This window comes from Leiobunum rupestre, chromosome 6 (assembly GCF_980474605.1).
Source record: "Leiobunum rupestre chromosome 6, qqLeiRupe1.1.hap1, whole genome shotgun sequence".
Classification (NCBI taxonomy): Eukaryota; Metazoa; Arthropoda; class Arachnida; order Opiliones; family Sclerosomatidae; genus Leiobunum; species Leiobunum rupestre.
Window position 1 is genome coordinate 54,802,357 of NC_143389.1, and position 17,276 is coordinate 54,819,632.

At 36.5% G+C, this 17,276-nt stretch overlaps 1 protein-coding gene and 1 long non-coding RNA gene across 2 annotated transcripts; both read right to left on the reverse strand.

The window, feature by feature from the left end:
* Positions 1 to 187: 187 nt before the first annotated feature.
* Bsg (immunoglobulin domain-containing protein Bsg) lies at positions 188 to 13,500 on the reverse strand. The gene is made up of 12 exons (XM_090177453.1): positions 13,164 to 13,500; positions 10,594 to 10,866; positions 10,362 to 10,497; positions 9,417 to 9,610; positions 8,961 to 9,071; positions 7,045 to 7,239; positions 1,864 to 1,987; positions 1,634 to 1,803; positions 1,144 to 1,257; positions 912 to 1,085; positions 705 to 840; positions 188 to 643 (listed from the first exon to the last, which is right to left on the reverse strand). The coding sequence occupies exons 1-12, from the start codon at positions 13,234 to 13,236 to the stop codon at positions 592 to 594; spliced, it is 1,752 nt and encodes a 583-aa protein (XP_090033579.1). The 5' UTR covers positions 13,237 to 13,500; the 3' UTR covers positions 188 to 591.
* LOC149942630 (uncharacterized) lies at positions 3,067 to 4,418 on the reverse strand. Its single transcript, XR_016481155.1, has 2 exons — positions 4,149 to 4,418; positions 3,067 to 4,044 (listed from the first exon to the last, which is right to left on the reverse strand). It is a non-coding gene; the product is annotated as an uncharacterized LOC149942630 (long non-coding RNA).
* Positions 13,501 to 17,276: the final 3,776 nt, after the last annotated feature.

Here is a 17,276-nt window from a genome sequence, read left to right on the forward strand (position 1 = left end):
GACTTTTCCTTTTCCAAATAGAAATTACAAGGGAAATTAAAATAATCTTGGAAAAATAAGAATTACAACTTAAAGAGCGAGAAGAAAAGGATATTTTATAGAAATGAAAAATATTAAAATGTAAAGTGAGAAACTACAGTTATGAATAGAGAGTCAATTATTTATCACAAAAATGGGGAACTATAAATTTTGGTTGCACTTATCAACATTTATACATTTATGTACAATTCGCAAAGTTTTGGTTAATATTTGAGAAAACACTGCAGTCTACGCAACCCCCCCTAAACTTACACAATATATACTAAACGATTGCATTTCACTAAATACTCTAAGAAAGTCTATTTAAAATAAAAATAAAATTTGTCTAGTGTTTATCGCGGTAATGGTTTCCAACTGATACTAAATATCATCTCAAGTGATAAAAAGCTAAAAAAATCCTAATAACTTATTCGATTTATTATAAGAGTTCTTTTTAATAAATTTGAAATTTGTCAGATAATACTGAATCCTTACTATCCGACAAAATATATTGCATAACGGAATGGGAACCCCTGTTCTTTTAAGAAAAATGAAAAACTAAAGATTAGTTTATCATTTCCGTTGCCTGACATCGTGTCCCTCTTTTTGATCTTGAATGTTTTTCCTAAACACAAAAAAAAACCATTAATAAACGAAGTAATAATAAATAAATTATCTTAACTTACTTATCAGCAGTGTGGTCTGTATCCGCATCGTCAAATTCAGGTTTTGCTCGTTTCTTCTCATAAACAAAGATAATCGTACAAAGAATAGCTACTTCGGCAACAATTCCTAGGAATGGCCACAGAGCCGCTAAACGATCTATATAAATAAAAATTAAATTAACAAAAAACCAGAAGAATCTAACTAAAGTATATACAAACACCAATTACCTTTTACTCTGACTAGAATGGTAGTATTAGCAACATCATCCCTCATGCTAACTTGGCAAGTGTATTCTGCCCGATCCGGGTAATCCAAGTTCTCAATTTTCAAAGTTGATATTTTAGTTTCTTTATCAGTGTGAATGCTGACTCGAGTATCAGTTGTGTTAATATCCAATCCATCTGGAGATGAAAATATTATTAACAATGTAAAAAACTTAAGATCTCAATGATAACGTACCTTTCAACCATTTAATCTCTGGGGTTGGAATACCTCCATACTTGCAGTTCAATGTCAGTCTATCTCCCTGAACCAAATTTAAGGACTTATGGAATGGTTCTACGGTTGGTCGAGCTGTATATAAAAATACAAACAAAAATTAAATCTAAGGTTCATTAAAAGGAATATGCAACCTTTGTAAATAGGGGAAACCACGAGGGATAGAAAGTTATAAACATTAACAAACCACTTGAACTTTGTAATTATTGATCTTACTAACAAGTTTAAGTGGTACTGAGCAATTGGGGTAATATTCCACGTTGGCCAATAAGAGTCAGTGGTGTAGCCAGAGGGGGCACAAGTGGGACGTGCTACCCCTATCAAAACGTACAGTTGCATGTACAATGTCAATTTTTTCCATTGATGAGCCCCCCCCCCCCCCCTGAATAAAATTCACTAAGCCACTTGGTTACATACCCCTTAATTCCAAAATTCACAAGTTTTTACATACTCGAGACTTCAATAGTAGCATTGGCATAAGCTTCCCGGCCAGCTTCCGCAAAGATGCACATGTATGTGCCAGTGTGGTTGTTCTCATTAGGCTGGTTAATAACCAAAGAATGATTACTATCCACATATTTGGTGAATTCATTGTTCTGAACAATAACATTGTCTTTTTTCCTATAAAATACACCAGTTATTCAAGTAGTTTGAGCATTACAAAACTGCCTTACACTGTACCATTTTAATTCCAACACATTATCAACATTTGGATCAGTTATGTTGCATTGAAGTACTAAAGGCTTATTAGGCTCTAAAATGATCCCAGAACCCAGATCCTTTTCATTTGTTTGTATCATATTATCTAACGTTGAAATAGACAAAAAGGGAGAAAGCAATGTGTACTGTAGATACAATTTACATGATAAATTCATAGAAATTAAACATCAGGTTTCATAAACACATTGCAACAACTGGTATAAAAACTAAGTTAAACCGATTTTCACTGGTTCAAAAAATATACCAGGTTTAATTTCTAATTCAATCTCAACAAATAGACCAAGTATCACCATCAATATTGATATTTTGGGCCCTCAATCCCGTAATTGTAAAAAGTAAGATTCTTTAGATGATTAGCTTAATTATTTGGGTACACATTTACTAATACAAATTAACCTTTACTTAACATAATACAGCCAAAAATAATTTGAAATAAATTTTCAACACTTGCATAATAAAATAAAACTGCTTTTACAGTTTTATTTCAATGTCATGAAAAAAAAGCGGTATCCAAAAGTTTTGCTTTTTTGGATTACCAGTTTAAACCACTAACTTGGTAAAAAATTAATTTTTTTTAACCAAATAGGGGTGGGGGTAAACAACGAACGTTTTGGTTTTACTTTTTGTATAACTGAAAATAAATCATGCAATATGTAAAAGTGACACATTGGAACCAAAATAATAATACCACCTAAAAATCAACAGAATGATAAAGACTTTAAAGGCAATATGCAACAATTACCTCCACCTTCATTTTTTTTGTCAGTGAGCTCTGAGTATGTTAAGATATATTTCTAGCCTGAACTTTTAAGCTGTATTGATAAAATTTTTAAAGATAATTATAAAACTCTTGCATGCTTCGATACAATAACCAAATACCTTACATTTTAATTCTTTAAAAATTATCTTAAGTCATTTAGGTAAGTGTGAAAAAATGTCAGTGTTGGAACTACCCAACTTAAAATTACATACACTAGAAACGATTTCAATTTTGCAAAGAACTTACACGTGTACAAAACTTCAACGTGCAACCAATAATGAATTATTTTTTAAAAAGCTGCATATCATACACATGCAAGTTCAAAAACTAACTAGGAAAAACCCAAATTTATCCCATTTAAAACCTTTATTGCAGTTTAACGACAAATTTCTAAAATGCATCGCAATATTATTTCATGTTTTAAACATCTCATTTGATAATTTTTTTATACGTTAGTAAAAGAAGCTTACACCAGATTGACATTTAGGTTACTACAAAATCATTTACCCTTTCAAAATAATAGCCATTTATTGGACATCTTAGTTTTCTAACACCAGAAGAAAAATCAATATTCCAAAAATCCCTCCTCCAAACAGAAAGATTTGGGTCAAGCAGTTGCTAAACTATTGATTAGTGAGAGAGCTGTACCAAAACTCTTCAGAAATACTAACATGCACACATAACCCATTTGAAAACTAACAAGCAAATAACCCAAACTTCAAATTTGTTTTGATATTATGTTCCAAAAATTAATAGCCCTTATCACACGGATATTTTGTTTTAAAAATATATTTATAAAAGAGACACTTTAGGCTTGTTGGCCACAGAGTCCTATTTTGGAATAGTTTAAAATATTGAATATATACTTTTTGATCTATAAAGTTTAGGCCTAGATGATTGCAGAATACCTAATAGTGAAGATAAGGTGGAGATTTAAGTTACACAATATTTCTGGGCGCAAAACAATTAACCTGACGAAGACCCAACAAAATAATTTTACAATTTCCTTAGACTAATAGCCTACCAGTAACAAAAGTAAGAGTAAAAACGTATTTCACCAATATAAGAAAAGCTTATGTCAACGTGCCAAGGTTAACTAAACAATATTAATCAAAGCATTTATCTAAGAAGTAAGATTTAAACTACTGTACCAAATCATGCAAGATAAAAATAAAACTCAAACAAAGAATTCAATTTGCATATAACAAATTTCTACTAAGAATTTAGCAAAATAAAAATGTAAATGTGTAAAAAAAACTGGAAATAAAAATAAATAGCAGGACTACAGAGCTCACAGTTTTTGACAAATGCGCCTAAGCGGTGTTCCTTCTAATTAGATGATGGTGCTTTCCAGATTTGATATTGGTCTTTCCATAAAAAGACTTTGAGGATTAAACATAGCAAATGAACAAAGGGCTTTAACTTAAGCCCCATCATCTAAAAGTGATTTTGGGTAGAGGCCAGTTGTTGTCTGTGATTGCCTTACCAGTCAGTACCACTATGCGGCGAAAATGCGGACTGAAACTGCTGCACTTGTATTCTCCCGAGTGCATGGGTTCAGCTTTCTCCACAGAAAGCTGCATAACTATGTAATGTTCTTCAGTCGTTGCAACATAAATATCAGCAACTGAGCTATTGCCGCGCCTGGGCGGCCCTTGCTCCAACAGATATTGATTCTGGGAGTTGGGCATTATGGGAACACCATCCTTAAACCACAGGTGTACACCACTCAGTGGCACATGACACGTCAGTTTAAACTTACCACCAGCTTGCACCAACGTGGGTTTAGCAGAATCGCTTCTCACTAAAGCTGGAAAATATAAACAATATTAGAGAAGAGCAAGGATTGATAATATTACTAAACCATGGACTAATTAATGACAGGATTTTTCAGCTCTACTAAAAGTAAAAACCCAGGAGTCTTGTACATTCTTTCTGAGGAAATTCAATAGTAGCAGAGCATTCCGATACACAGTACATTAAATAGTCCAATATTAAAACACTTAACATTGTAGCCTAAAACCAATTTATAAAACTGCAGCCTACTCTCAGAATTCAATTGTGATTAATTATGTGCTGTACTTTCCATAAATTTTACCCCTTTTAATAAAAACATGAGCGATTCCTGCCAGACCAGTTACAAGTAATTTTAATTTTAAAATTTCCATTTGACATGGATTAAAACAATACTAAGCTTTGGTAACGGTGGTTCCCATCTTTAAAGAACCCGTTCAATATTTCCAAGGATTTCGATATACATTTTATGATTTTTGTCAAGGTTCAGACCAAGGCCTGCGTGTTCGCTGTTTTGCATAGGCTTATGAAATATACTTATTCTTAAAGTACGAAACTATCTTACCTATTAAAAATCCTATAAGGAAGATCTGTAGCGCGGATTTACGATACATTTTTAGTACCGATGATTAGTCCAAATCACAGTTTATTTATTTCGTTTCGAAATCTGTAATCCAATATAGAAACACCGTAATAAACAGTGATACTACACGCACCAAGGCCGATTGCAGACTGAAAAATAGAACGCAGAAAAAGAACAGAGAAGATCGCGGGAGAATATTTTCGTCGAGTTGATGTTGAGAAATTCTTATCATATGAAAAAGCTATCTCAGAAAATAATCCTTCGGGAGATAGCAGAAAGCATTCCTCGCTTTAAAAGTCTATTTCTTTACGTAAAAATACTGCAAAACAGCAAAAAAACTAATCGAACTACTTTACAAAAGCGGATGATACACTGTCAAGCGGCTAAAATATACCGGTACATAAACGCATACATGTATAAAAATTAATATATGTTGCCAAGCGGGTTTTCTAAGGGTGTTTTCCCAACCCTTTCTTGCTCTAAGTGCTGACAATTGAAAAATAATAAAAACTTTTTAGCGGCTTAGAAACGGATGAGACTATTTAGATATTTCTGGGGAAAACCTAATAAACGATATCGTAGGTCAATAACACCAGGTGGTAACGCATGGTTTGCCTACTGCAATATTTACTAAAATAAATGTATTTAGGTAATTATTAATAGCATAAGTCAATAATAATATTCCTAAGCTATCCAAAAAGTCTTATCTTGACGTTACATAAGTGTAGCAGAGAGTCAAACTACTTATTATGTTACTTATGCTGATTGCTATGTGTTGACGTCATATCCAAATAGATAAGCGCCTCTAGCATGGAAAACACGAAAACCAATTATCGCGGCTGCCTGCGGGGACTCACTTTCATTATGACGACGAGTTAAGAGCATAACGAATTAGTCATTAGTAATTAGAAACGTATAGTAATTCTCTCTCTGGAAACTATTCGTCTGCTCTTTGCAATCTCTGCTAATTTCGATCGTTACTTTCTCTGTACAGTCTATGAAAAAACTTATCAGTGGTGTTAGCCGCTAACAGATTGGAGCAAGAGAATAGTTTTCACCTACTGAGAACTATCTACGTCATCAGTGAAGAATAGGAAGTTACATACTTATGGAAAAATATCATAGACTTATTTCAGTAGCGGATACAGAAAAAACTTAAGGGGTGGGGGGGGGGGGGGCGCTAAAAGACATCTTGAGCTATGGATGTAATAGCAAATCATCAAGTCACATGGCGGGGGCATGCCCTCCCCTTGCCGTGAACCGCGGTTGGTGCTGGGCCACGCACGTCAGGGGGGGGGGCACGCCCCTCGCACCCCCCATATGTAAAACTCGTTCCCTAGATTCGAAATAACTGCCTCACGCGTCATGTATTTCTGGCGTAGTCAATAGCGTTTACTCACTTCCACCCGGAACTCCGGACAAATTAGCTTCATATTTACCATGGTAATCAACTATAGATAAGAACACGGTCAACTTTGGTGAGGCACTGTTCGCGCAACAGCGTTTCATCAAAGTTGGCCGTGATATGATTATGGCAGCGACCGATGGAGGTCACGTGCCGGAAGTGGGTAAACGCTTCGTTCCATAACCGCCAGTCAGAAAGCTCTCAGAACTCGATTCTATATGGTACGGAGTGCTATATTATCTTTGATAGTGAGAAGTTCACATGTTCCGCGAATTTGGCACAGCTCCTAGGGCACAGATAGTGTAAACCTTGGCGGTAAAAATTCCTCTATCTCCCAGTGACGTAGAGAGAGGAGTCAAAGCTACAAAACCTGGGCCCAAACGGAGCCGACTGAAATCCCCCTTGTCAACGCCACTGTTTGAAAATGTGTAAAACATTGTCACGCACTATTTCAATGGACACGTACTAGGGTACATTTCAATGGACACGTACTAGGGTACAGGATTCATATGGATTTTCAAACAAAAAGTTTCAATTTGGGTTCTGATGATACTTGGTACTTCAAACTAGTTCAAACGACAATGGAAAAGATCAACTCACCCGTTACGGTAACGAAAACGGAAGCTTCGTCAATTTTGAGGGAATTTTGAGCCTTGCAGGTGTACAGACCTTGCTGATTGGCGGCTATATTTGGCAGATAGAGAATGGCGTTAGGCAAACCATTCTCGTTCTCCAACAACTCGAGGTTCTCGTACCCTGGCATCAGGTTTCCGAGAATTTCAGGGTCGATATTTCCTATGAATAAAAATAAAGTTAAAATCTCAATGTTCAGTCCTACAACAAAAGTAAATAGAGTTAGAAAGTCTTGGACTGAAGATATATTCTAGTTTCCACCTAGGAGCAACAAACAGAAGGAGAACGCAGCTAGCATTTAAACACGCTAACGAAGGGTTGTGTACGAATTTCATTGGACGAGCGTCACGAGCCTTTACGCTGAACGTTTTACGGGCGGGGGGAAGACAATTTCTGAATTTTCCCCTTCCGACAGCAGCAGGCGCTAAAGCGTCTAGCCAATGAAAAATGTACACAAGAAAATCGACGACTTTTGACGGGTTGCGTTCTCCTTGTGTGGGGTGTTGTGTTTGTTGCTCCTAGTTTCGACCGTGATTGAGATGTTTTTAAAGGGGCTCGAGAACACGTGACTCAAAGAGCTTATAAAATTCCTGCAATTCGCGCTATTTTCTTTACTAGTATTGGATGCTAATTACCTCGCCAAGGGACTATGTCCCCTAGGAGGGGTTTTACAATTACCGTGTCTGTCTGTCTGGGCTGCGAACGCGTACGCATTTTCGGGGCAAAGTGTAATCACTGCGTTCACAGTTTCTTGGAATTAGGGAAAAGCTTTTTCCAAAAGAGCCCTCTTTTCGTCATTGGGTGTAGTACAAACATAGAAATCTCATAGGTAACTAGAATGCTGCCGTGTAACTGGCAAATGGCCCAAACGCCGTGGCAGACGACGCCAGATCTCAGCCAGTCAGAGCTCAAAGAGCGGTTCTGCCAAGAATTTAATGTCACCGGAGAGAATGACGTCCCCTATCTCCCGCTATAGTAACGGAACCAAGGAGGATTATTATCCTCCTTGGCGGAACCACTCTACGGCCTCTCATTGGCTGAAGGTTCAAGGCGAACTGGCGTCAAGCTCGGCCGTAGGCGGCAGCATTCTAGTTACCTATGAGATTTCTATGAGTACAAATTTCTTTCAGTTTGCGTTAGTATCGGGCGGTATTCAAACCCGAGCCCTCCTGCACGACAGGTGAGCGTTCTACCACAGAACCACGCAGTGGCGTAGACAAGGGGGGTGTTTCCGGGTTCAGACCCCCCCTTGGGACTACCTTTGACCGTGCAAATTTGCACCCCCTTCTCGACCCCCTCTTAACATTCAAATACTTCGACCCCCCCCCCCCCCCCTCGACGAATTTCTGGCTATGCCACTGGAACCACGGATACATGTAACGCTTCACTGGAAATTAGAAACTCTTCCAAGGAGAGATATATTTTGGCTTGCCAACTTGTTTTATTATAACAAATATGCAATTTTTGTACTTTGAAAATGCGTTATTCGTGAGTTCGCCCGAATTCCTACTAGGGTCGCTGGTGTCCATAAAACGTGTTGGGGCGTAGACGTAGCTTTATCGTGTACCATCTACTGTCTTCTGCGTAAAATATTGTAAAACGCAATTGCGTAAACACTTCCAAATTTAAAGAGTACTTATTTAAAATGCAAAAAAGTTGTTAATATTTAACATACTAACTTACTTGCCTTATTAAATAACAAGGGAATTACTTTTTAACGCGGCGGAGTATACCTTTAGATAAAACCCTGTAAACGGATATGGGGGATGGAAACGAAATCACGAAAAATAGTTTGTCTCTGAAATAGCTCATCGCGCTAGAGGATCCAAGTCCAAAAACTTCATCCCTTAATTATGTCTGACGATAGTGGTGATGGAATTTACCAATCAGCCATTTCACTCGTGGAATGGGCGAACCGTGGACCTTGCACTCCAGAATCAAGTCATCGCCCTCTTTCAAACGCTTTTCGGGTAAAGGCTCCACTTCTGCTGGGTCTACGGACATAAAGTAACAAGGAATAAAGCAATCGCCATAATGGCATAAACTTATAATTATACTCCATAAGTGTGTCAGTCGAAATACGTAGAATTGATATCATACACAAAAAAAGATACGCAATTTAAAAACAATTTATCAATCGCGGGTCCTACGCAGCGTGTGACACGCTCATGGCGACGTGGCAAAGAGCGCTTATTAGGTTTGGCTTAGTCTAAAGTTCACCGAAAATGTGCGGTCATTCTAAAAATGTCTCTTAGTAAAAATCTAACACGCTGAAGATAGGGAACTGACACACTTATGTGAAAGAGATTTATATACGTATGGTAATTAAGAATATTAACATTTGACTGTCGTAATATGACCGATGACGTCATTCGGACTAGAGACGGCTGGCCTGGATAAGGTGTTCACGTCGGTACTGGTACACATGTATTCGCCAGCATCTAATATACTGGATTTCTTGATGGTCAAAAATCGATCTTTGATGACCAGGTTGGGGTTTTTGCCGGGCAAGAGACGATAATTGTCTTTGAACCTAAAATAAATTCATATATAGTATCAGAAGTTCATCAGAAAAGGAACCATCTTCCTATACTGCTTATATTATTCGCTTGAAACATGTAACATCGCAGGTTCCCGTTGATTTTCTAAAACTCAATCATAAGAAATATAGTTCAACCCTAAATCCCACCTATCCCTAATATGCAAGTTTTTCATTTTACATCGTTAGACGGACTTGATAGAGTGGTAAATTTACACGTGATGCTCTTTATGCTTCCGCCAAGAATGTATTTATTTATACTTAAGGAGAATTACCAGTACCGGATTTACTGAAGGTGGGGCCCTAGGCAGATTTTGGTTGGGGCCTATGTAAGGAAAGCATAAAACGCAAAACTCGCGGGTCCCGAAGAAAAATCCATTGATTTCATCATTGGTGGGGGCCCATAGGCCGGTACGTAGTAGGCCTAGTCCTTAATCCGGCACTGATAATTGCTATGTTGAGACGTGGCCATCGAGATCTAATTTAGTACAGGCGTCACCGGCGTGGGTTTCAATCGGAAGACGTCAGTTTTGGAGATCCAATGAGATACCAGGGTTGATTTGATGTTTTAGTGGGAAGGGGCCTGAGCTAAATATCGTCTCATACACAACCTGGAGCAATTGAATTTGACTTTCAACAGTTCTTATATTTGTCGGCGCTTTAAGGGAGCGGCCAATATTGCAACCCTTGGGGTGGGGGTGTGACAGGAATACTAGAACTCGAGGGTCATTAAGGCGCTTCATACCATAAAACTGGGAATGTTTCATCCTTGGGTAGATCGCAATAGACTTTCACAGTTTGGTTAACTTTTAAAATCACGCTAGATTTAGAGTCAGATTCTTCTTCGTCCGATAAATCGTCGTCTTCATCGGGATCAAAAACTGGGTATAATATTTACAAATGTTTAATTAGAATATTAATGAACACGTTTGTGTGGTTTGAAAAACCTTCTTACGTCGTTGTTCGTTTATACTTACAAAGGATAGATATTTTGTGGGCTTCCCTGCTGAAGCTGTTACATCTGTAGTACCCAGAGTGTTCTTCCTTGGTTTCATTGACGTGCAACGTTAGGATCACGTGACTCTTCCCGTCGGCCCTTTGGGAAAGGTGGAAGCCATTGCCGGGGACGATCTCGTAGCCATCCTTGGTCCATTTAGGATAGTCAAAGACGGAAATTTGACACTCGATCGTGAATGGTTTGCCAAGCTGTACCACTGTCTTCCCTTTGTAGCGAACGTCAGCCCCTTCGGCTATTTAATTTTCAAAGCCGTCAACAAATACCACAGATTGAATACTTATCAATAAGTATTTAAACGTACGTTAATTATTATAAGTAACAAAATATCGGTAGTATGACGGGTTAAATTTTCATAATTATGCTAATTTTCTTATGCTTATTCGTGAAAGAAACGAAACGAGTGTCGCGTGCTCGCGTCAATACTTATTTATCTTCTGCTACGGTGCCATTCCTTTTGAATGGTCTTTATCGTTTCAACAGCTAATACGCCACTTTTCGACGGCGGGTTTTTTCAATGCGGCAAAGGCTTAATATAAATCCTAGTGATTCTCCTAACCTAGAGATATAAAATTCTAACTTTTCCGTAGGGAATGACGAGTATCACGTTCAGAATCTTCCGATCACGATATCGCTTTGTGACAAAACTTTTATTCTAAATTGAAAAATCTTTCGGTCACACAATCTACTAATTGTTTTTAACGTAATTAGCGCCAGTTACCCTAGGTTTGATAAACCTGGTGGCGAAAATGTTAAATTAGGTGACCTACCAAAATATTTAACTTTATACTGCTTTTCAACAATATCAATAAATGTCACACTTATGTATAAATTAGGGATGCAACGATATATCGGCCTATTTTTCTAAAATCGGTATCGGCCAATATCGGCTTAAACGTATTACGTAAAATGAAAAGAAACATATTCGGATATGCTCTTGCAAACTTTTTTAATGAAAAATTATAAAAAAAAATGGTATGACAGTGTACTTTACCGATTTTTACAATGATTTTATCATATACACTACTGTTACGATAGACAACTTTGTTATATTATCGGCTGTACCCATATCGGTGCATCCCTAGTATAAATGTTACTTAATATAATATTTTAGTATTAATTTGACTACGAAAACATCTCCCCCATATATGCTACCATAGAAATCCGGAAATGACGTATATGCCTTTGTTAAATACTTGAGCAAAATTTCCTATTGCTCATTAAAATGTTAAAGTTGCGGAGATACGAATAACGAAGCGCTCCCAAATTAAAGTAAATTTTGCGTTGTCACGCCTAAATTACTCAGAGACGGGAAAGACGCAAAATTGCGCGATTGCGCAAACGGTACTTTTGAAGAAAAAAAAGTTTTTCTAAATGGGTTTCGATTACGGCGTAGGAACTAGCTCCTTATTTTTCAATAGATTTATCGCGACCCTAAAAACTGTGAAGAGAAAAATTACGTTTCAAAAGGGCCTTGTACTAGTTCATTCCCGAAGCTGCTTAAAAGAATATTCCAAATAAGCAAAGTTAAGGCTTATAGGCCAGACTTTAAACTGGGTCACGACCCAACACGTCAAAATGTAATTCAAATTTTATCTGGGCGGTACAACAGAAATGATAAATAAATACTGAATTAGTGCGATTATCACTACGAGCTCAATTATTTTAACCGATTTGTTATCTTAGTCAAACTTCCCCCCCCCCCCCCCGGTCCTTAAAAGTGAAATATGATACTGCAGCCTCGTCTTGGATAAAACTTTCACTATTTCAATAAAATTCACTTAGTTTATCTACAGTTATTTTTTATCGGCGTACGAAGATAGAGGTACTGTTTATATGAAGCGGATTTTCGGTTACCACTACCTAATTATCAATGAGCAATCAACTACCTAATTATCAATGAGCAACCAACTACCTAATTACCGATGAGCAATCAACTACCTAATTATCAATGAGTAATCAACTACCTAATTATCAATGAGCAATCAACTACCTAATTATCAATGAGTAATCAACTACCTAATTATCAATGAGCAATCAACTAACTAATTATCAATGAGTAATCAACTACCTAATTATCAATGAGCAATCAACTACCTAATTACCAATGAGCAATCAACTACCTAATTACCAATGAGCAATCAACTACCTAATTACCAATGAGCAATCAACTACCTAATTATCAATGAGTAATCAACTACCTAATTATCAATGAGCAATCAACTACCTAATTATCAATGAGCAATAAACTACCTAATTATCAAAAAGTAATCAACTACCTAATTATCAAAAAGTAATCAACTACCTAATTATCAATGAGCAATCAACTACCTAATTATCAAAAAGTAATCAACTACCTAATTATCAATGAGCAATCAACTACCTAATTATCAATGGTTCACTATATACCTTTTTATTAATGGATCACAAATTAATTATTAATGGGCCACTACATAATTATCAATGGATTACTAACTATCAATAGATCAATACTAGTTTAAAGAAATTAGTGTAATATAAAAGTTAACTTACAAGTCAAGGCGATGGAGACTAGATGAACCACAACGAACCAAAGAAACTCGACGTTGAATTTCCACCTAATCATTTTCTTTTCCCAAGGCGAGTTTTTGATTCGATGGCACCAAATTACAACCAAATTTGTGGCGTTTTGTATTACCAAAGTTTGAAGTAAAGTTACCAAGTTTTCAATGACCGTTTTTCCACAGTTTATTCGGACTAGTAGTTGTTTTAAGGGCGATTCTAGTTCGTGGCAAGATTATTATCCGATTTCATAAATTAGCCTAGAAAATATTGGTGCTTCTTTTCGCGAACGATGTCGGTGGAAGATCCCAAAAATAGAGTCAGCCAGTGATCGGCCGGTCTCTTCCGCGGAAGAATCTATTTATAGAGCTTCTCGACATCCGTTCCTCTTTTCCACAGGCTTTCCCTGCTGATGCCGCTACCGCTGGTGGTCTCTCTCGCCTAAATCCTTTGCCAGATAAATAATACAACCACCCTACACTATATACACAGAGAAGTACTAGAAAAAAGGTTCATTCAATGGTGGAGAAAACCTCATCTCCGATCCTTTGCCTCAACTTCCCATCTTCATCTTTACCTTTATGCACTCAACTTTCAATGACAGTTTTACGGCCGCATCCACACTGTCTAGCTACCGTGAACCGTTTGCGAGTGTCCGTTTGGTTGCTTTGATTGCGAAACTTTCTCTAGAATCGCCAATTAGGTCTAATTTGCCACCATTAATTCGGGAAACAGAGCAAGGCGTATAAAATTGAGAATTTCTTAATGATGGTACGTACAGAAAAAGCTCCGACCTTTCATACTCCAGTGATTTTTATACGGAGTAAATCAATCTAACAAAGTTCGCGGGGTGTAACAAACAAAAACGCGGTGGTCTGTCTGTCCTTGACAGTACCTTTAGTCCTCCTATCCACCGTGACCCCCTAGACAAAGACCCTTAGTATACGCTCTTAGCACACAAAAAATTGTGAGGGAGAAATAAATAATTATAACAAGAATGCATTTCAGGTATACCTAAGAATTTGGAGCAATAGTATCAGGCTCTAGTACTCATAATTCGTAGGAAAGTTCGCTTACTTTTAATTATAAAACCTAAACAAAGATGGCGATCGTCTGTGTGAAAGAGCGCCGCGAAAAATCTTAAGCAGACGAACTTTCGCTATGAAGTATGCCAAAGTGGGGTTTAGAATCTCTACAGTTGTATACTCTTAGGTGCCTGAACAGGCTTGGAAATAAGGTTTATTTCTAAACTGGTCTATTTGGCCAGTGACTCCCAACTCTTGAATTATTTAAGTGGTCACGTAGACCAGTTGGTTAATAATACGGTAGATAGTTTTGAATTAATAAACTGGACACTGGACCAGTGAACCCCTAGCTTTTGAATAAAAAAACTGGTCCGAGCAATTAATAAACTGGTCTTTGACCCAGTGACCACCGCTTATTTCCAAGCCTGGCCTGAATGCATTCTTGGTTATGATAACTTTCTAAAGTCAATCTTTGGGGAAACTATGATTTATAAACAGGGTTGGCTTGTTTAAACCAAGGTTTAATCCATGGTTTAAATCAAGTGATTTTTTTAATCCTTAGGTTTTTTTAACTTTACAAAAAATTACAACTATTCACTCTAACTTATTGGCAATTATTTGTACATTCTCTTACCAAAACACTATGAAGCTAAAACAAAAATGTCTTCTTGGCCAAAATATTGGTACATAATCGAAATTTAAACTAAAACTTCATTTCTGGCGAGACTTTTGTAATATTGAAAATCGAAGCTAAATCTACAAAAACACATAATAATCGACTAGGCACAGAGTATCTATACTTGTGTGTTAGTTTAAACTCTTTAACAAAGATGTTAAAGAGAGTCAAAGAAGTGTTATCCCTTTAAGTATGGTCCCAGAAAATAAAAAAGTTAATTTTTTAATCTGGGCGTATAATTGGGAATATATAATTTTAGTTAATTAAGAACAGTATGTACAGTTTAAAAGAATTAACACAAACGAAATAACAGTTTAAAAGTAATATAAAACAGGGTTTTAAAAAAACACTGGTTAAAATAAAAAAAACCTGATTTAAACAAAACAAAAACTGTTATTTTGGTGATTATAAATAAGTAATTATAGAGCGTAGCCTCGTTTTGATTTGGGTCGGCGGCGGTGTTTGGCGAAATTCACCCGGTGGTGGCGCGGTGCACCGATATTTCAAAAATCGTCGATGGCGGCGCGAAGGGGCTAAAAATTATGCCCCTTTTGAAAATTTGGAGAAACAAAATTCCAAAATGTTTTAAAGTTACGAAGAAAAACTCAAAAAGTTTTCGGCGGTGGGATCCAAACTTATCGGCGGAATTAGGCTCTAAGTAAATATCCCTCCACAGAGTATTTTTTACGTCGTACGTCGTCAAGAGGAGTAATACATACAGCTGTATTACGGTGCGTGTTTTCGCGCCCATTATAACCTGTGACTCTAGCCTTCTAAGGAAAATATTTTTAATTTTTATAGCCTAAATGGATACTTCTCTCTTAAAAGAACATTATATACTTTTGATAAGAACTGCTATAGTCAAGAGAACCTAACTTATTTCGGACAATCTATTATTTTTATTATTTCCACGACAAACGCACAACACTTAACGACATTCCGTTCATAGCAATAGTGTCACATTCGATGTGAAACTAAAAACGTACTTTTCAAAAATAAACGTGGGTCACGTGGGTGCAAAGGTTGCATGACGCCGAAAAGTAAATGACTCAGCGGCGCGGCGTTAGGCTCTAAGTAAATATCCCTCCAGCGCAGCGTTGCCAACCGTACTATAATTATAGTACATTGCGATAATTTCTCCTTTCAATTTTTTACGTACTATAATTTCAATCGCGTACTATATAGTACGCTTTTTGCGATAATTTAACTATATTTCCGATATTTGTGCGATAATTTCAGAAATTTAAAGTTGAAATGTACAAATTTAAAAATATTGGCGAAAATGTTGACAATTGCGAAGTTATGCTAGGTGATGTGTAAAAAAAAGCTTCAATCTTTAAAGTGGTAAAATAATCAAATGTGATATTTACAAAAATATGTAATGTACCTGAAAATATGAGTAAATAAATATTCCAAAAGATAAAAACTTATTTTACTAACTAGTAACTTGGTAATAGTTCTAAAAAACAAAAAACATGAATGTGGCCTATAATATGGCAATATATAAATATAAAATTTGCGCCAAAATAACGGCCAACTATGAACAATTGCTAACACGCTATAACCTGTAATCGAAGTTGGCCGTACTTATGTACTATAATGTTCTAGAAAGTACGATAATTTTTGGGCTTCGATACTATAATTTCAATTTTGGGAGTTGGCAACGCTGCTCCACCGAGTATTTTTTACATCGTACGTCGTCAAGCGGAGTAATACAGCCGTATTACGGTTATTACGGTGCGTATTTTCGATGTTGGATAACCTGCGAGGCTGCGACTAGCCTACCAAGGAAAATATTTTTAATTTTTATAGCCTAAATGGATACTTCTCTCTTAAAAGTACATTATTATACTTTTGATAAGAACCTAACTTCTTTCAGACAATCTATTACCGAATAAAGTACGCTTATAATTTTTGATATAATCAATTAAAAGTCCTATAACTTACGTAGTCAATAAACTTCAATGTTTATATTAAAGTAGATACGTTTTCTTATCTATAATTGCCCCATATCAAATTAAAGCTTGAGCTAAATATTTGACTATTCCTAGATTAAAGTATCCACGATATATTTTTATATAATAAAAAGTAAAAAACTTACGCGATCAAATACTGGAGAAGGGGTAGAATATTCTTGCACGACTAACAAAGATGATCCCAAACAAGAAACTGGATACAAAGAATTGAAAAGGGGCCAGTAACGCCAGCGCACCCAGATAGTTACCGAGAAGCCAATTTAAGTTTTAAATAGGCCCCATCAATCTAAATTAATTTAAACGAAGCGAAGAATCCAACCCCTTTGATTTTCTTATAACAGAGAAAACTCGCTGATTATAGCCAAAGTAAATAGAGAGAGGAATAGAAATTTCATCTGGGGCTACTCATTTCCGATAATATTAAAAT

Excerpts from the sequence above, each read along its gene's own strand:
- Bsg (XM_090177453.1), bottom strand. The coding sequence starts at position 13,236 with ATGATTAGGTGGAAATTCAACGTCGAGTTTCTTTGGTTCGTTGTGGTT. Across the intron at positions 7,240-8,960 it reads ACGAGTGAAATGGCTGATTG|GAAATATCGACCCTGAAATT; the intron begins GTAAATTCCATC and ends TTTTATTCATAG. Across the intron at positions 1,258-1,633 it reads TGCTACTATTGAAGTCTCGA|CTCGACCAACCGTAGAACCA; the intron begins GTATGTAAAAAC and ends TTTTATATACAG.